Raw genomic sequence first — 19,390 nt, 5'->3', positions numbered from 1 at the left:
AACCCTCATTACTGGTTTTCCCTAGTACACAGGTATATGTTGTCATACCATGGAGCTTCTAAAAGCAAGACTTCTGGCCTTGAACCAAGAACTTAATGCCGGATACTGGACCATGTGCTGCTTTGCATTGCAGAGTATTTTCCCGAATAGTGTGCCAGGTTCTCGCCTGGTCTCCCTAAGGATTTCTGCAGCCGTCATCCTGCCCCTCTCAAGACCATGTGTCCCCTTTCTGGAGAGTCCCAGTGCTCAGCCGGCCACTCCCGACTTGCCCCCTGGGCTGACAGCAGATAAAGGCTTCCATAAAAATGTGGTGGGAACACGAGAGACGTCCCCTGCCCTCCTGGGTCTCTGGTCAGACGGAATGCCAGGGCTACTGCCTTCACTCCAACCATCCTGGATGCAGGCAGCTGAGCTCTGCTTAGGAAACTCTGTTAAAGCTCCCGCAAACCGTGTATTCACCATCTGCATACACTCAAAAGTATTGAACAATTCTAAGGCGCTGAAGCAAAAAAACAATTCCAAGGTGCTGAAGCAAACATCATTTGTGTAAGTAAAATGAGGTAGGAGAGAATGTGGATCATTCTAGGACCCATGAAGCCCAGGTACAAGTGGGAGGCATGCAAGGAAAGAGGATAGGGCCAGAAGAAAGACCTGACCAAGATGGGCTATGCTCTCCTTGTTACAAAGTTTACATTTTCTCCCGGAGGTAGTTGGGAGCCATTGAACGTCTTGTTGGAGGGAGTCAGAGGTGGCATGATGAGACTCCCATTTTGCACAGGTCATTCCTTCCAAAACGAGGCCAGTGGATTGGAGGTTACCAGATAACATCCTGGTTCTGCAAACCAGAAGCTGGATAAGGAGGGAAGCTGGATAAGGAGGGAAGCCTCATTCCTTCCAAATGAGACTTCCCTCCTTATCCAGCTTCCCTCCTTATCCAGGCTTCCCTCCTTATCCAGGCTTCCCTCCTTATCCAGCTTCTGCCAACCAATCTCAGCTTCCATTAGACCTTGTCCTGGAAGGACATATGGGAACCTCGCTTCATTGGAAATGTTGGAGTGACTCCTGCCTCTCAGAGGCACCCGACTCTGCCTGCCCTCGTAGCCCCAGGGGTCTGGCTGGAGCTCCTTTTACAAAGCAGCCCTCACTGGCAACCTCACTGGAGTTTCCCGATGTCATCTGGGAGGAAATGGGCGTGAGAGCCTGGGCATCAAAGTAGGCACTAAAATGGAAGTGAACATGCAAACACACAGGGTGACAAGGGCTCATTAAATATGTTTGTAGCTACAAGTACCAACCTATTCACTAGACCCCATAGCATGCCCATACCTGCCAGCCAGCTGGACAGGTGGGTGCAAGTTCTGTGAAGGGACTGAGAAAAGGAGACACTGTGGAAAGAATACACGGAGTCACTGCCTCACTCGCCGTTGTCCCCCAAGGTGAGGCCACAAATGATGTTGCAGGAATCTCTGACAATCCTCCTTGAGACAGAGCTGCCCGTGCATTTTCCTTTCTGGGTTCTGTGCATCATTCTCTAATCTCCTTCGTCTATACACTTACCCATGGTGAACTCACCAAGTCCCAGGATTTGCAAGGAAAAATCCAAGCACTATGCTGGCAGCCTCTGCATGTCTCTCCTGTTTAAACCGTTTAGACTCAACCTGCTCAAAATCTCCACTCGGATACTCATGGGTATCTGAGACTGAAAGTGTCCAAAGGCAAAAGTTGCATTGCCCACATCTGCTTCTCTTATCCTTTTAGAAAATAAATGACAACTCTACCCTTTCAAATGTTGAGACCCCAGATTTAGACCCCAAATCTGGAAGTCAACCACTTCCAATCTATTATTCAATCTTGTCACTGCCTTCAGTACATATCCAGAATCTGGCCACTGCTCACCCCTCAACCGGAACCAGCTTGCGCTGAGAACACTATCTTGTCTCCTGTGGATGATGGCCTCTTCATGGGTGGCCTTACTTCTTCTCTCACCTTCCCGTGGTCAGTTACCTTCCCAGCAGCCAGAAGGCTCATTTTAAAACTCAAAGCCTGTCAGAGACTTCTGCTAAAAAAATTTCCCTTGGCTTTCCATCTAAGTCAAAGAAAAGGCAAAATTCCAACAATAATCTACAGACCTGTGTGATCTAGCTCCTGGATGCTTCTGACATCTCCCACCTCTTTCCTCTCCACCCCACCCCGTCCCTTGCTCTCTGCTCCAGCTCCACAGGCTTCTTGCTTTTCCTCAAAGACACCAGCTAAGCACCCGCCTCGGGCCCTTTGAACATGCTGGTCTCTCTTCCTAACATATCTTTCTTCAGATATTTGTGTGGTTCAGTCCCTCACTTTTTTCAGGTCACTGCTCGAATGTCACCTTTTCAGAGAGGACCACTCTGACTAACATATAAAATAATACTCCTTAACACCTTTACCTGGATCTATTGTTATCCATAGCACTCACCATTCTACAATTTAGCCATGATAGCCTGAATCATGCTAAGGTAACCAGTCCCAAACTTAAGTGCCTTAGAGTTATTCAGTGACACACTGAGCAGCAGCTTATATTGGCTCCAGAGAGCCACTTTCAGGAAATTCGTGAGCCAGTTGTGACACGGAGCCATTATTAAAGCCAAATGTATCACTTCTTAATTACTTTACTATTATTAGTATGTTAAAATCATATGATTATTATTACATACTGGTGTTATTTATGTACTTGAGGTTATTGGGTGGTGGAAATACAGTACTATATACCGACATGCTACTTTGCATGTCTACCTAACTCTTGTCTAGTGATGCCATATTGAAGTCGGCCATATCAAGAGTAATTACAGACTGCCAAAATCAGTAAATTCGATCAGTAAATGCCAGGATGGATTTATTTATTTTTTAAATCTTGTCTAGACTTATGAACCTAATGGGGGAAATATTTTATGCTGCAGATTAACCTTACAATTGTGCCATGTCTGCAGCTGTTACACTGTGAACTGCACCAAAAAACAGGCAGTATTCCTCTTGTATTCCAAAACCTATATCTGATTCAACAAAGAAGTCCCTTACACCGGAGATGAATGGGTAAATTCCAACACATGTCTTCATTTGTTTCATCTTCCTATTAGCATAAATGGGTGTATGAGCCAACATTCAGGCTGGAATGATACTAATTTGTGAATTGGAACTAGAAGCCGATTACAGATAGAAGACTTCAGCAAAAATGAACCAAATAATTCTGTGAGTATGAACTGGATCAAAGTAATTTCATTATAGGATTCTGTATATTTTATTACTTGTAAATTGCATCCTTTATAACGTTTACAATAAAAACACACACACACACACACACACACACACACACACACACACACACACACACACACATCTACCAGTCCACCACTGGGTTCATCCCTTACGCATACCCCTTGTCCATCATGGATCATCTGGAGTCACGTCCCTCACTTTGGGCTCAGGTAATGGCAAGTCTACCACCCAGGGCATTGCTGATTGTGGCGGTAGGGGAAAGGCCATGTCAAAAGCTCTGCCGGAAATGACACACACTACCTCTGCTCATATTCCACGGGTCCAAGCAAATCATGCGGCCGTGCCTACTTTTGAATGAGCAGGGAAAAGTATAATCCTACCACATGCCTGGAAGGAGGGGAAGGAAAACCGGAATACGTGTGACTAGCAACCACCATAGTATATTAGGTATTAGTGTGATCATTGTGTGCCCCACTCCCATACCTGAATGTAATTTCCACGAGAGACAGCCATCTTTTTCACAAGCACCTTGGAGATGCTCAACACTGACTGAGTGAATCTGAGAGGAAACAAGCTTGAAGGAGGAAGACTCTGGAAGCAAGCCCTTATGGACCAATGCAGCGGGTCATCATTTCATGTTTTCTCCAAATCTTGATAAAAGATGCACACTGCCCTGCCCGCTTACCCTGCCCCATGCAGGTGGAAGTCTGTGACAAAAGAAATTATGTAGATGCATGTGGGCCATGTGGGCCTGTGTCATTATTTCAGGCAAGTGAGATACCTAGGACACAAACGGAGGCACCATGCTCACATCTGAGCAAACGGAGTGTCAGTCCCGAAAGAGGTCCCCTACCTTCCATCCTGTGCCCTGGAAGGCGCCCTGGTCTCACCTCCGGTTTGGCACTGAAGCCAGGTCTCCTCCAGGGACTTCCAACTTATCAACCATCCAACTCTAGTGGTGACTGCTTCATCCAGACACAGCCAGACAGCAGCATATGTGAGAGAATGCTGAGCCGAGGCAAAGCTTCTTCACTTTTTGTCGACCTCAGAAACTTTAATAAACTCCAGGGGCTGAAATATGGCTGCAAATGCTGAGAGGCAGGGCAAAACCATAGGAGGGAGGCATTACATGTTTTAGGCTAAGTCTTATAGGATTATCTTGTTGGATTCTCGAAGTTCAGGTGTTTGTTGCCTGCTATGACAATTGCACCTGATGGGGGTCTCATACCTATGGATCGAGGGCCTCCTGTGTGCCAAAGAGAACCACACTGGGTCTTCATACACCCTGTTTCACTCATCAAGCAGTACCTTAACTCTCTTCATTTGGTACTTCCTATCTGTCAAAAGAGGAAACTGAGTCTTAAGGAGATTAAGTAACTCTCCCAAGGTCAATCAGGAAGGGGCAGAATGAGGATTTGAATGAAATCTTTCTGAATCTGAAACCTGCCCCTTCTAAACTCCTCTATCACCCTGTGAGAAAAGAAAAGCAGAAACCATCATTTGGGCGACATGAACTCAAGACGCTGGGGCTTGACTAACAACCTCACTCACAAGGTCAAACACACAAGCAAACAAAACACAAGCATGTCCACATTTCATTCCCATAGCAGACTCTCACTGGATCAAAATAAATCCCAGTTTGGCCATGATAGCTTTCTTTTTTTCTTTCAATTTTTATTGAACACAAGTATTCTGACAGAATGCAAAGTCAAAATTCTCAGTTAGTACTCAGTATTTACACCAGTGAGAATGGAAACAAAGGTGGTATTGATGTTTCACTTGGTAAAAAGTTTTATAACAAGAGAGAAGGCCCCCGAAGAACAGAATGCTGGGTAGGGATGTTCATGGAGGTCTGAAAACCACCATCCAGACAGACAGCCTAGAGTGAAAACCTGGGACTTGGAAGGCTCCATAGAAAAGTGTGAAAATAGAGTCCCACTTCAAGAGCTGCACTATATACACGATGGCCCTTCAAGAGTGGGAGGCCCCACCCAGAACACGTGAGTGCCCTCCAGCAGAACTTGGCCATGCCGGTCTTCATGTGAATACATATGTATGGCACATACACATATAGACACACAGACATTGGAAACTGGTGGAGTTGATCCCTCCTTCAAAAATTAAAAAAAAGGAAAACGATAAGCTTTTATCTCTTAACATAAAAGATAGAACATCTTGAAATAAAGCGACTCCCTCTGTGAGTTTAGAGAAAGCATTGTTCTTTTTTCATTTTTATTTTTTAAAAAAGAAAAACTCTTGCATGCTGAGACAAACCTATGCGTAATGGGAGAGAGAAGACCAAAATGTGGGCAGAGTCTTGGGTTCTAGCTAATGGCAGAGCCAGGATTCTCAGGGGTCAGCTGCCCTGGGCCGGGGTATCTGAGGGCTGACTGTGTCTCTGTCTCTTCCTAACATCAGAACCAAAATCAGTTTGCTTGACCACAACCACCTGGAGTGTGATGCACAGTCTTGACGAGGTATGGCTTGGGCTTGGCCTGGTGTGTCGAAGCCGTCAACATCACAAGGAACCAATTCCACAGAACAGCCTTGTGACCAGAAGAGCCCACCCCTCTCCACCGGGGCCCCCCGGTCTCAGATGCCCAGGCTCTCACATTCTACTGTGTGCTCTAAGATCTGTCTTCATGTTCCTTTTCCTGAGGGCCTGTGCATTTGAACCATAGATCTGTGCAGGCCCTAGAATCAAAGGGGCCGGGGCTGTGTATTCTGGGATCCTCCATTTCCATCCCCAGGAGCTGAGAAAAATGCAAAATAACCCCACATTAAGCAAATGACAAGACCATTATTTTTTCACAGTTTGAAATTATAAGCTAGCATCGCCACTGATCAGACTGCAGAAGTGTCAGAACACCGGGGCGTGCGGCCCACAGCATGGACTCAGAGGAAGTCTTGCCACCCTAACCTCCTGTTGCTTTCTTTGTACCTTAGGAGAGGAACGCATGCCAGAGGATGATTCCTGTTTACTCAGCATCATCTTCAACATCATAATCCTTCGTCTTTCCTTTTCTTTGTTTAAAGGCTTTGATTCCTTTTAAGAATTATTTTTGTTTCCTGAATATTTTTCTGAACTATCTGCTATACCTTCCACAACCAAACTATATTGAAGTTTTATTTCAATACTATGACAAAAACACGTTTCACACTAAAATAGTCACGCATCCACAGTGCACAAGCTTGCAGTTCTAAAGTAGAATGAGAAAAAAAAGCAAAATTTCTATACAAAGGGCTGGCTTTTCCCTTCTCCCCCCTCCCATCCCCCTTAAAGTTTCTGTAGTTTTTTTCCCCCCCACTTGGTTTCCAATCCAGGAAAGTTGTGTTATGACTCCAGACAGTAGGTTGATTTTTTTTTTCTTTTGTTTCTATAAATGCTGCCTAAGTGAACAGAAGGCCGATGTTACTTCACTTCAACAGATTTCCAAAAAAAGACACTAATTCCCTGAAGCACACATGCTCTTCCGCTCAAATCTAGATTCTGGGCTCAAAAGGAAATGGTATGTATATATTTTATTTGGCTTTCTACAAAAAGGGGATGTTTGGGGTAATAATGTGTGTTCACCAAGACCAGCCCCAACTATACAATCTTCTCTGCTTCATTCAACAAAGCCTAAGGAGTCCTTCAAAAGGAAGGGTGAGAACGCCTGGGAGCAGATCCTTTTTTACAGATGCAGGCAGGTAGCGGCTAATCAGAAAGTGGTCTAACCCCCAAAGAAACATGGAACAAACTGAAAACCAAACGGGAAAAAACAAAAGCATTCCAGAATGACCAGAACGAGATGGATTTCCACCTGAGTTGAACACAGGCAAAAACCGTGGATCAGAATGGGGAGGGGGGACAGAGCCACTGTAAACAATCACATCTTGTAATGTTGTCCAGTGCTAAAGCAAGCCTGTGATGAATCCTACCTACCTCTGGGCGGTATTTGTTACTCAAAAAAAAAAAAAAAAAAAAAAAGGCAGCCATTTTACACGGACATTTAAACACAACCGAAGTCAAACATTTGTCAACTTGTAAACACTGAAAAACAAAGTTGGCAGAAAAGGAAAAAAAAAAAAAGAATGAAAGAGAAAGAAAACGAAGTCTGAATACTGCAAATTGAGATCTACCCCCAGAAGCCGCAATTTGGCATTCTTCCTACAAACAAGAGTCTACGTGGGAATTGAATTCAGCTAGAAAGGGTGACACACTTTGCATACTGAACAAATACAAAGTGAACAGAAATTATAACTTATTTATGAGGTTTTACAGAGTTCAAACTCGACTGAAAGTATAAAAATAAACTGTGGACTTTGTTCATTCGGTTAGTCTTAGTGCCTGAAAGCATTTCTCTGAAACTGGTCTGTGCCAATTGAGTAACACCAAGTGTGGTCGTCCTGAACCTAGATTTTGTTTCTGAGCTTCCTAGATTCTTAATTTGGGGTCCTTTTGTGTGATTTTTAAATGGTTTCAGGGAACGGAGTGTCCTAGTTTGGCTGTGGGTTTAACCTTTTTGTCTCGTTTTCTTACAAGTGAGTGCGCCACAAAGGGACCCTTTCTATAAACCTACAAAAAGGAGATCCCCATGTTGATCTGTTTAGTTTTTCTTTTTTAAAGGCAAAAGACACTAGAGGAATGAGATGTGTGTGTGTGTGTGTGTGTGTGTGTGTGTGTGTGTGTGCGCGCGCGTGTGTCTGTGTGGTATTGGAAATGCTCTGGTGAAGCTGCTGTATCACTTGTTATTTTGATCTTTGCTCGGCTCTCGTCACCCATCATGCTTTGCTCTCATTCTCCTTTGTTTGTGTGGCATCGTTGGGGACCGTCTTGACTTCGGCTGGCGCTGGTTTCGTTTCTGTCTCCTGGCTCTCCGACTTTGCTTCTACAGGGCCCTTCCTGCAGAGAATCAGGGAAACAGCATCACTGAGACCACAGTCTGCAGACATCTCACCCATTCAGCCAGGCCCTGGGGGTGGGGTGAGGGGAGGTGGCTCCCGTCATGGTCATGGCACTGGTCTCCAACCTCAGATGCATGTCATCATCCCCTGGGAGCTCTAAAAATCACCCATGCCTGGGCTGTATCCCTGGAAATCCTAATTTAAGTGGTCCAGACTTGGTGACTTTTAAAAGCACCCAGGTGATTCTAATGGGCAGACTCAGTGGAGAGTCAGAAGAATGGATCCTTTCCTGTTCCACCCCTAAGTCGATCCCAGAAGCTCTGTTTTTACCTGAGTTGTGGAAGGGTTAGTTAAGGCAGCCTCCTCCTCACCCTGACCAGCTGCTGTGGCAGGCAGCTCAGCCTGACACAAACGAGGCAGGCTGGGCTGGACTCCCCATACTGATTCCAGGGGTCCCTTTGCAAACAACCCACTCCTGCCCATGCCTCCCCCACCCCACCTGTGCTCTGCTTCAGACTGATGCCTCTGTGGCTTGTCTGGGTAGGGTGAGAAGACACTGTCAGGGTATGGAGGCAGCTTTCCATGGCAGTCTGATGAGGGACGAGGGTGGGCCTGCTTACTACGGGAAAGTTGAGGGTCATTGAGTAGGCGGGACTACCAGAGTCCTTTTACCTGAGGGTCAGGGCTCCCAGCTAGAGCCCCTTACAGTTCGGGGTGGTGGCACTGCAGCTTATCTAAGGGTTAGTCATAGGAGCCTTTACAAAAACCTAGATCTGACTCTACCTCCAACAGTCCCGGAGATAGATTCAGGTCTGAGGGCCAGGGTCTGGGCCAGGCCCAGACCCTGGCCTCAGCGGGTGCCACTGCATGCTGGCATGACCCTTAACAAACCTGAAAGGTTACAGACTTTTTCTTGTATGCAGAGACCCAGCAGCCTTCAGTGCTGGAGAGACCCTTGTGAGTCTTTCCAGCCACCCTCAGAGGAGAAGAGCGTGCAGGAGGGTCTCTGGGCCGCACCCACCCTTACCACCGAGCCTCGGGGCCTACTTGCTTGCTTTCTGCACAACAGAGCCTTTGTTGGGGGCGACTCAGCCTGGCACAGGATAACACAGTGACTGGGGGCCCCCGGGTGGCTGCTAAGGGCACCTTGGCCGCCTTAGCCGGCTTCCCAAGCTATTCTCATCAGTGGCCCGGCTGCAAGGGCTCCCCCAGGGAAAACAGAAGCCACCGCTAGGATGATAAGGATAAAACATAATTAACATGGCCTAATTAGCGAGCAGGTGGCTGCTCACCGGGCCCAGCTGCCCGCCCCCGCTCTCTCTGCCTTATCCCGGCCCCTTGGTTGACAGTCGCCTCAGAGAAGCCCTGGGTGAGGCTGAAGACACATCTAACAAGGACACAGCACAGACGCACACCACCACGGGACACAACCCGACGACAGCAGACAAAGAGAGGCCGTACTCGGTCTTTGCTGGTGCAGGCGAAACAGAGCTGTCTGCAGTGGAAGAAGCAAGCTCAGGGGCTTGTCCACTGGCCCCAGCGGCGGGAGCAGGAGAGCCCAGGGCTGCAAAAACATCCTTTGCAAGGTCAATATCTGGGGTCTTGAAGTTCCCTTCGTCCATTTTAAAGTCCTCGCCCTGGGAAGGGTTTGTGGCGCCGACGGAGGCAGCCTCACTCTTCGGGCTAGCGAGGGCTGTGGCTGCCTCGGCCTGGCTCTTCACGGCGCCGGGCTGGGTGGGCTCCGGGTCCGGGCCTTTGGTGCTGGGAGCCTCCTGTTTGGCCTGGGGGGCTTCTGTGGCAGGGGCAGCCGCTGCTGCTAGGGGACTGGCTGCCCCGGCAGGGGTGGGGACTGGGGCAGGGGCTGCCTTGCTGGCCGGAGGGGTCTTGGAGGCCTCCCCCTTGCTGGCCAGGGCACTCGGGCTGAGGACAGCCCCTTGGTTAGCCAGGACACTGGAAGATAAATTGCTGGCGGCAGGGGCTGAGGTCGGGGTGTCGCTCAGGTCAACGAGGGGGGCGACCTTGGGGGCTGAAGCTGGGGGCGGGGAGGAGGCGGACACTCCGGGCCCCTTGGAAGGGGTGGCCTGGCCAGCCGGCACAGAGTTTGAGTCAGGCGTGGCCGTGGCCGGCGGGGCAATACTGGAGGTCAGGGTGGTGGTCTCACTGGTGGGGCTGTTCTGAGCAGTGGCAAAGGTTTCGGTGATAGTGTCAGAGTTAGTGGTGACGGTGGTGACAGAAGGCAGCATGTCCTCGACAGTGGCTGTGGTGTCGGCAGGCAGCCTGTGGGGAGGACAGGAAGTAGAAGAGAATAGACAATGAAGCCGAGACATGACAGAGAAGCGGGGAGGAGGGCAGAAAGCCAAGGAGGGGGCCGTGGGTGGGCATGCAGTCAGGCACAGGCATAAACACAGGCCCACAGAGAGATGAGGACGGCGAGAGGAAGCACACGCCCAGGTGGGCAGAAGAGGACACAGGAGACGACAAAGAACGTGGTCTCAAGAGGGACCTGCTAGCCCTTCCTCCCTGCTGATGTCCTTCCAGCTCTGCACAGGGCTCCCTTTCCCCAAGCACCTTTCTGGGGTTTTCTGATCCCTACCCCAGGCCTCCACTCAAGGAAAGGCAGGCTTCAGTTCAGTGTCCACCTGCCCCAGGTTTCCCAGGTCCCAGAAAAACTGGGCCCAGTTCCCCCACAGGGATTCCCAGGGCAGTGATGGGGAAAGTCAGGAATAAGGCAGATGCTTTGCTCTGAGTGACCCCTTAGAGCGGTGGGTTTTTCTAGCCACAGATTTTGTGGACCGGGAGACTCCGATCCCTTCAAACACATTGGACCCTTGGGAGCCAAGCAGGCATTGCAACCGCAGCTGGTCAGGGTCTCTGTGATTTCCAGAGGTTTCTGCGCAGAGGAGGGCCAGGGAACTTTACCAGTCCCCAACTTCCCGCACCCATTTAGGAAGAGAACAGAAAGCCCTAGCATTTCAAGAAACAATAAGCAGAATCTGCTGAGCCTCTCTCCTCTGGGTGAGGTTTTGTCCCCTTAAGCCGTTTCCAGAATTCGTGTGCAACTCAGGCACATGGTCTAGGGACCCCCCACTTACACAAAGAGCCCTTTGAGGGTGCCCACAGCCACCCCAAGTGGATCCAAGAATGCCTTCTCTCTGAGGAGAGAGTGGGGTCAGGCATTTCTTGGCCAAGTGGGTCTTCTGGCCGGGGGCTCCAGAATTCCGGATCTGGAGCCATGGTTGGGGCATGAAAGATGGGGTGGGGTGGTGAGGTGGGTGTGGGGGCATCTACTGAGGAGACACCAGCCCCTCCCAGCCCACATACTCGGGCTCCGTCAGTGGCGTGGTCTCATTGGGCTCTGTGTGTTTCCCTCCGTCGTGGTTGGGGGTCCGCTCTTCCTCTGTTCGAACTTCCACGATGGGTTCCTTGGACTCGTCTTTCCTGCGGAGAGAGTTCTGCTGGTGAGATCCCAGGGCAGTTGTGGGGTGGGGCTCCCCCTGGAAAAGCAGCTATGGCCCTTTTGACCCAGGCCTGGCCCCAGGCTGGCAACGCAGCACCCAGAGCCCTCAGATTCAAATGTCTGCATCTCAGCCCAACTCTCGCTTGCTGCGTGACCTCGAGAATCTGATTTCATCACCCCCGCCTCAGTTTCCTCATCTGTAAAATGGGGGCAAATAATAGCATGCAGTTTGCTTCGTTATTGTGAGAATTAAATGAGATAATGTGTGTAAGTGCTGAACAAAGCTCAAATACATGCATATATATATGGGGTGGGACTCCCCCAACCCAGAATTTATTTATTAAAAAATTGTGTATTTACTCTGACATGTTTAAACTTCAATCACCTTCAAAGTACTCTCTGTGTGATGCAGTGCACCTATCGAGATGCTTTTTTCACTACTCAAAACAGTTTTTGATGTCGCCGATTTTTATGCCTTTGAGTGCTTTTGCTGTTTTTTGTTTCACCTCTTCCACATAGGCAAAACATTTCCCTTTGAGGATTGTTTTCTTCCAGGCAAACAAATAAACAGAGTTTCTCAGAGCAAGACTGGGTGACTAGGGAGGGTGGGGCATGGGGTCATGCCACTTTTAGGTAAACACTGCTGAACACTCAGCATGGCGTGGGCAGGTACGGTTGTCATGGTGGAAGAACCAGTCACCTGTTTGCCACAACTTGGGGTAGTTCCTCTGCAAATCGTGACGCAACCTACTCGAAACTTCCAGATAAAAACTTTGGTTGACTATTTGTTCCAGAGGAACCAATTCTGAGAGTACTACAATGGGCCTGCCCTCCAAAAGATAATTTCATTTTTTAGGGGGGGTCCCCCTCGTACATACACACATATACACACATTTCTAAGTATATACATGTAGGCATGTGTACACATACGTGTGAGTAGGTACCGTACCTGGCACATGTCAGTGCTAAACAACTTATTTCCTCTCTCTGTCCCTTTTTTGGCTTCTTCCAGCCCCACCTAATGACAGTCTTTGACGGTTTCCACTAACTGGCTGAGGATCTGTCTCTCCACAGACACTACGGGAGGGGACAATATCTAGATGGTCAGCTTCAAAGGGACAGGGATTTTTACCTCTTGTGCTCCCTGTTGTACCTGAGAGCCTGTAAAGAGTGCCTTTCCTACAGCTGAGTGATGTTGAATGAATGAGTGAATGAATGAATGAATGAGAGTGTGTCACTCCCAAGGCAGCTGCTCTTGAGACCCGGCTCTGCCACTTTCCCTCATTTTGACCTACACAGGGATTTTAACTCCCTGGTGGGATTCTACTACACTCAATCTGGGGTCGGGCCCGAGATCCCACTTATCAGCAGGTGAGCCCCAAAGCCCATACTTTGCGAAAGTTTTCTCTCATGCCTTTTCCCTCCCTCAGGGTTCCAAATGGAGCATGTGAGATTAAAGGAAAGGTTACTGCAGGTGCACGCTGATGGCTCAGAGTGGCACGGCTGCAGGGCTCCCGGGCGGGGGTAGAACCCAGGCCTCGGCAGGGCGGGCAAAACTGCACTCACGAGAAGGCGGCTTTGCCCTCCTCCATGTCCTTGCCCTTGGCACCGGGCCCGGCTTTTCCGCACAGGTTGACGGCAATGCACATCAGCAGGCCACACTTGTTCAGGAAGTAGCAGGTGATGTCCACGACCACCAGGAGCAGGACGAAGATAACGGTGAGGATGCCCACGATGGCCCCGGTGCTCAGGCCTGAGGTGGGGCTGCCGTTGGCTTGGGTGGGAGAGAGATGGCCGGTGATGAACAGACGGAGATGCGAGACCCCAGACCCGGGAAGCAACAGCCCCTGGGGGTGTTAGGGCCCAGGGGACAGTCATGGCACCTTCCATGTCCAGAGTGGCACCTTCCCCGGGGCCTTTCTATGCCCAAGTGTTGAGACGACATGGTCTCTCTATATCTTCCAGTGGGAGGGAGGACAGCCTTATCTCATAGACTGAGGGACAGGGTGCGAGCCTCCCCCATACCCATGCTCAGCTGGCCTCCCAGTGGATCCTGGGGGCAGACTGATACCCACCTGTCTGAGGACACCAGGTAGTAAGGTAATTGGGGGCTGCACTACGGTGTTTCCCCAGGATAAAGGCTTTGCAGCGCAAGCAGGCAGTGGTCACTGATGCTCCTGGAGCAATCAGGGACGGGGTCCCATGCGAGGTGGTGACAGAAGGTTCCCAGGGCTTTCTCAGGGCTTGTGGAGACATCAGGCACAACCAGGATGCCTAACATGCTCCTCCACTTCCTCTCTTCCTCTTTAGGAATGCCCCCAAGGGAGCCTGACATTGGATCCCGTGGGGTTCATGGTATACCCTCCTCACTGCACCCCAGGAAGATGAGTAAAGCCCATGTGACTCTGCAGACATGAAGGCCTTCCCAGGCCCCATGGGCAAGGTGGAAGGTCTGGGAATACTCACCATCTGGGAGCTCAGGCATGCTTGGACCAGACTTCAGGAAAACCTGAAGCGAGTGCAGACTCGCTCAGAGGTGGCCACCCGCACAGACAGGTACGCTCACACGCAGCACAAATGCCCACACGGACAGACACACACGCTCCCATTCCAGCAGGCCTCAGCACCCCGGCTCTGGCGGGGCTCACTCTGACTCAGCCTGCGCCTCACTCTCCAGGCCCATCTTCAGTTCCCCGGGACCTCGGACTATGGGTGGTATCACAGAAGGACCTCGACTCAGTTCTCTGAGGCCCTCAGGAGCTCACTGCATGGTCGTGACTGATGTCCGCTGCCTAGGGTGAACCCACCAACCTCTTGGCGGCCCCCACTGGTGTCGGAGACAAGTGGTCATGCTGTGGGAGGCCAGACTAAAATACGGGCACTTCCTGTTTGTCTTTCTTCTGGAAGGACCTGGTTCCTGAACTGGTAGCCCCACCCTACCACCAGATATTGTAGTTTCCCGGGCTTCCCGGTCCATTGAGGTCACCCAGATCTGTGGACTGGAGACAGGAACTGTGACCAACACTACCCAGGGCTTGGTCCTGCCTGACTCCCTACACAGCTCATTAGGCTTTGCTGAGTGCCAGGCCAGGCCCAGGGACCTGCCAGCCGTGTATCATGCCAGATAACGATGGAATGTGTAACCCAGGGCAACCGGCACCCAAGATAAGCCATACATTCTTGGTTTTTCATGCAACCTGTGTTTGGGGTAGAGGTGAGGGGGACCCCTCTTTCTGCCTGAGGGGCCCCTGCCAGGGCACTGTATGCTTTTCCAGCAGCAGTCCTACTCCAATGGTCCTTATCTCAAACTTCAGTTCAGGGTATGGACCACCAGCCCAGCACACCAGAGAGGACCCCTCACAACTGACTCCCAGTACTCTGGGTGCAGCTGGGCCTGAGCTGAGGAGACTTCCCAGCTCCTACATATTCTTTTCTCTTTTGGGATCTTGGCTAACTTCCCAGCCTTTCCTCTTCAGGCTCTTTGGTCCCTTCCAAGGCTGCAGTGAAGATCTCAGCCCATTCCCTCAGGAAGGCCCAAGACTTGCAAAGGACTCTATGCTCAGGGAGGACCCAGCTCTGGCCACCTGACTCTGGGCTTTGGCAGTAGGAAACAGGCCGCTGGACCAGCTGCCAGCTAGACTGGGTCATTTTCTTAGCAGTTGCCAGTACTGAGGCTTTTCAGATTGGTCACATCAGAACAAAGTCATCAATCTACTCCTCCAAGGTCCTTACACCTTCCACCCAAAAAAAAAACCAAAGAAAAGACGCAGGGCTTCCTGATCTTTAGGTTTCCAAAACTGTTTCCCTGAAGAGGGAAAAAACTCCAGCCTTGGGTTTTCTCTCTACCCCATGACACTGGGTTGGAGGCCACTGCAGCCTACTGACATCAGCCCCCAACAGGTGCAAAGTGCTTGCTTCCTGAAGAAGGAGCCGAACACATTTTTTTGGGTGGTGGCGAGGGATAGGTCTGTATTTTTAGATTCGGTGGCACTAATCCTACATTCCGATGTTTATGGATAAATACGGTTTTGTGGGACTAATCATATCTCTAAAGAGGAAACATAAACTATTGCAAAGCTGCTCTGTGTGCATGAGAGGACAGCAGCTGGGACTTCTGCTCTGGGCTCATCAGAGCCAGCTGGAGGGCTGCGCTGGTTCTGAGCCGGTTCTCAGGAGGGTGGAAAGGCTCTGAACTGAGGCATCAATGAAAAGCAGGGCAGTGGTCCCTGCTTTCATTTGACAGACAATTCAAGTTCTTCCTCGTGGCCTAAAAGGCCCTACTTGTGCTGTGGACTCTGCCCACCCTTCTGACTGGGGTCATTCATGGCAGGAAGCTCTCTTCTGCCTGCGGAACTCTCCCAGCTTGTTCCACCTCAGGGCCTTGCTGACTCTTCACCTGGGGCTCCCCCCAATAGATCCCTGCCTCTTGGATGACTCTTGATTGTCCTGCAGGCCTCAGTCCCAACGCCACCTTCTCAGAGAGGTCTTCTCTGATCTCTTATCTAGTGAAGGCACCTCTACCCAATACCTGCCATGTCACCCTGTTTTCTCCTTTTTCTGTCATTTTCTGGTCATTTACATGCTTATGATCTGGCTGTCCCCCTCTAGAACATTCTAGCAGGCACCCTGTCTCTCTCATGGCTTCCCAGCATCAAGAACAACCCTAGGACCACAACTGCTGCTCTGAGCTCATCAGAGCCAGCTGAAGGGCCGCGTTGGTTCTGAGCATGTTCTCGGGAAAGGCTCTGAACTGTGGCATAAACAAAAAGTAGAAAAGTGGTCTCCCCTTCCATTTGTTAGAAAATTCAAAGTCTTTCTCATGGCCTAAAGGCCCTATATGTGTGGACTCTGTCTACCCCTCTGACCATGAGCAAGATGGAAGAATATTTGTTGCACAAATGGATGTGTGTTTAGTTTGGAGACAAGAACACTGTCTCCATTACTTAAAAGTATGCCATGAGAAAGAGGAAGTAGTCTTATTCTGTATGGCACCCATGTGTGGAAATTATGGGGTGGGAGCAGATTTTAGCTCCATATGAGAAAGGAATGACAAACAGAGCTATTCAAACATGGTGTGGGCAGCCCTGGTGGGTGAGCCTCCTGTTGTGGGCGGCATTCAAACAGAGACTGGACAACCCCCTGGCAGGGAAAGTGTCATTCTCTGGATGAGGCCTATGCACTGGGGAGGGCCTTGGGTGGAAGATGTCATCAAGGCCTCTTCAACCACAAAAACCTCACATTCCAAGTCAGACGTTCTATGGTCCCTGAAACAGGGTGCAGCTTCCCTAATGCCAGTATCCTCCTTAGTGGGCACTTGAAAAGGACTTTTCCCTGGAGGACTAAAACACTCGGGAGGTCCCATCTTTAATCACTGGCCCTTGTGATTTTTATTTTTGCATGAAAAATAAATAACCTTGTAACTTGATGAATCTCCTCCTATAGTGGAATTTCTGGGAGGTTTTGTTAAAAAAAATCAGAATCTGGAGCTTCATTTTCTATGGGATCCAAATAGCTGGAGGTGAGGCTCAGGAATCAGATTTGAAAAAGCACCCCGGGTGACCTGCATGAGGACCACAGTTCCTAGGTTTGCCCTGCCCCCTGCAGCACAAGGAATAACAGCCGATCCCCTGACCCAGCACCCAAGCATCATGGTGTCTTTTTGCCCAGTGACCTTGAAGATAAACTTGACCTAAAGTACTGGATGGACCAAGAGAAAGTGAAAAGGGGCCACAGTCATCCACTGCCAAGTGTCCAGACTCCTATAGTAAGCGAGCTGCTCTTCGAGCTGGAAGGAGAATGCTCACTCCGTTTACAAAAAGAAGCTATAAAGAAAGGAGCAGCTGGGGTACAGACAGAAGGATGTTCAAGGCAAGCCAACATCCATTGCCTTTTGGCAGATGCTATAAAATTGTTTAGTCCAGGAAAATCAGAAGGACAAAGGCTATCTCCTGCATCTTACATAACATTTTACTAAAGGAAAATAAAAAACCTCCTGGGGTCCATCTTTGCCATGATCTTCCTGCTGCCCTTCCTTGACTAACTCACCCGAGCATCTTGCATGCAGAGATGGCTTCTAGAAAGCAGTTCCTCCATAACCTCTGAGGTCAGAGCTGCCCTGGACAGCGAGATCAGGAAGCCGGGGCTATCTGTCTTCTCTGGCTCCTGGCTTGGCAGAAACTGACACTAAAGAGGAAACTGACTTGCTCCAAGACTGAGACCCACACACGCTTACTTTTTAATGCTCCAAACAGGACTCACATCTTACAGATGCCTGGATAGGCCCGAGTCCTTGTGCCACGAGACCCTGGTGCAGCAGAAGTGCCTTCTTCACGCCCCCTCCCCCACTCCCTCTTATGACAGTCAGACTCTCAGAACTGTCGGGCTGGGGTTCTGGTTCGCTCGTAAAACCCCTTCCACGTCTGCTTGCTCCTTCCTGGAATCAGCTAACAGACGGCTGGTCTCTGGGGTTTGCAGAAGGTGTCTGACTAAGTGTGATTATAAACAGAATACGGTTTGCCAAAAAGAATCTTGTCTCAGAGTCTTTCTATCACAAGCCCACTCTGTCAGGGAGACTAAAGGGTGCTGTGTAATTGGGTGACCCTGCATCCAGTGGCTCAGAGTGTGACCTCACCCCCATCGTGGCCATCTCCCCAGTTCTGCATGGGCACTTTTCCCTTCACCTGCCTGCCTGGGGACTCTGAGGTGGCAATGACCCATAACAGCTCTTAGGGCGACTGAGAAAAAACAGTGTTCCTCACCAGGAAGGAATAGTACTCCCCATTCATCAGGCTGCAAATCTGAGGGACAATGTCAATGTTTCTCTAGGTCATAAGTTATCCCCGTCCATGTGAGGTGGAAGGAAAGGGCGCTTGATACTTTGTTGGACACAACTGTCAAATAAAATCGAAACACGCCGGTGAGTTCACATGAACGGTTATTTCCTTTAATAATGCAAAGTGTAAACTTCATAAAGGCCTCGCTGATTATCTACACAACAATGTTAGCATTCATGTTAGTAGGAAAACGTGCTCCAAACCTGCTGTATAAAGATTCCAAAAGGGAGCAGAGGCGCCCCCTGGTGGCAGAGTGTGGGTGGCGCTAACACAGGGCGCAGAGGCAGGTGGGGGAGGGGGTGCGGCAGAGCAGGGTGGGGTGGGTTCGCTCTGGCTCTGAGGACTGCTATCTTCAGAACTCCTGGGGGGCCGGGGACTGCTGCCTTCACTGGGAACTGTGTCCGGTGGGAGTGGGTGTGCGCCGATGTTGCCTCCCAAAGGGGGGTGCCCGTACAAGCCACAGGCTTGTCTAAAGTGGCCCATGGCAAAGACCCCCTCAACGTTGCTTCAGCTGAGGCCTGCCTGGCCCTGGGATGTGCTGTGGCATAGGGCCATGTCAGTCCTCTCCACATCAGGATCAGATCTCCAAGGGTCCCCTCGGGAACACTGACACTGTCCCTCTCCTGTGGGGTAGTCCTGGGATCACGGCGAGACGGATCCCTGAGCCGGGCCCTCCTAGGGTGAATCCATGTGACTTCTGCCCAAGGCGATCCCAAGAGCCAGGAGGACCGCAGAGGAGACCTCACCTTGCCCTCCCTGCAGCAGTCCTGGATCAACCTGTGATCCTAACGCTAGGCCCAGAGGTGCCATGCTTCTTCCTGCTGGCTTGCCCTGTGCTTAAGAACAATGGCTGCTTCCACTACCCTGGTGTGAAGCAAGGTCAGGGACTCCTGGAGGGAGAGGTTCATGGCTAGGCTGGGAGACACTATCCTGCCTGAGCTACTGAGCAGCGTGCGGCCTCTGG

General features: G+C 50.2%; 1 protein-coding gene across 14 annotated transcripts in view; it reads right to left on the bottom strand.

The window, feature by feature from the left end:
* Positions 1-4,898: 4,898 nt before the first annotated feature.
* The window catches only part of NCAM1 (neural cell adhesion molecule 1), a 314,944-nt gene continuing 300,452 nt past the window's right edge, over positions 4,899-19,390 (bottom strand). For 8 of the 14 annotated variants that reach the window (XM_021710760.1, XM_021710761.1, XM_021710762.1 and 5 more), the window contains 4 exons: positions 13,160-13,367; positions 11,458-11,574; positions 9,598-10,413; positions 4,899-8,134 (listed from right to left, as the gene is read on the bottom strand). In XM_021710760.1, coding sequence (XP_021566435.1) covers positions 8,014-8,134; positions 9,598-10,413; positions 11,458-11,574; positions 13,160-13,367 — 1,262 coding nt within the window. In that variant the 3' untranslated portion in view covers positions 4,899-8,013. The remainder of the gene's footprint in view (positions 8,135-9,597; positions 10,414-11,457; positions 11,575-13,159; positions 13,368-19,390) is intronic. The other 6 variants (XM_008054769.2, XM_021710767.1, XM_008054770.2 and 3 more) reach the window with 2 other exon arrangements.

Source organism: Carlito syrichta, unplaced genomic scaffold (assembly GCF_000164805.1).
Source record: "Carlito syrichta isolate Samal-C Ts95f unplaced genomic scaffold, Tarsius_syrichta-2.0.1 Scaffold301195, whole genome shotgun sequence".
NCBI lineage: Eukaryota > Metazoa > Chordata > Mammalia > Primates > Tarsiidae > Carlito > Carlito syrichta.
The sequence above is the reverse complement of the archived record's forward strand: the minus strand, read 5'-3'. Positions and strand labels throughout refer to the sequence as shown.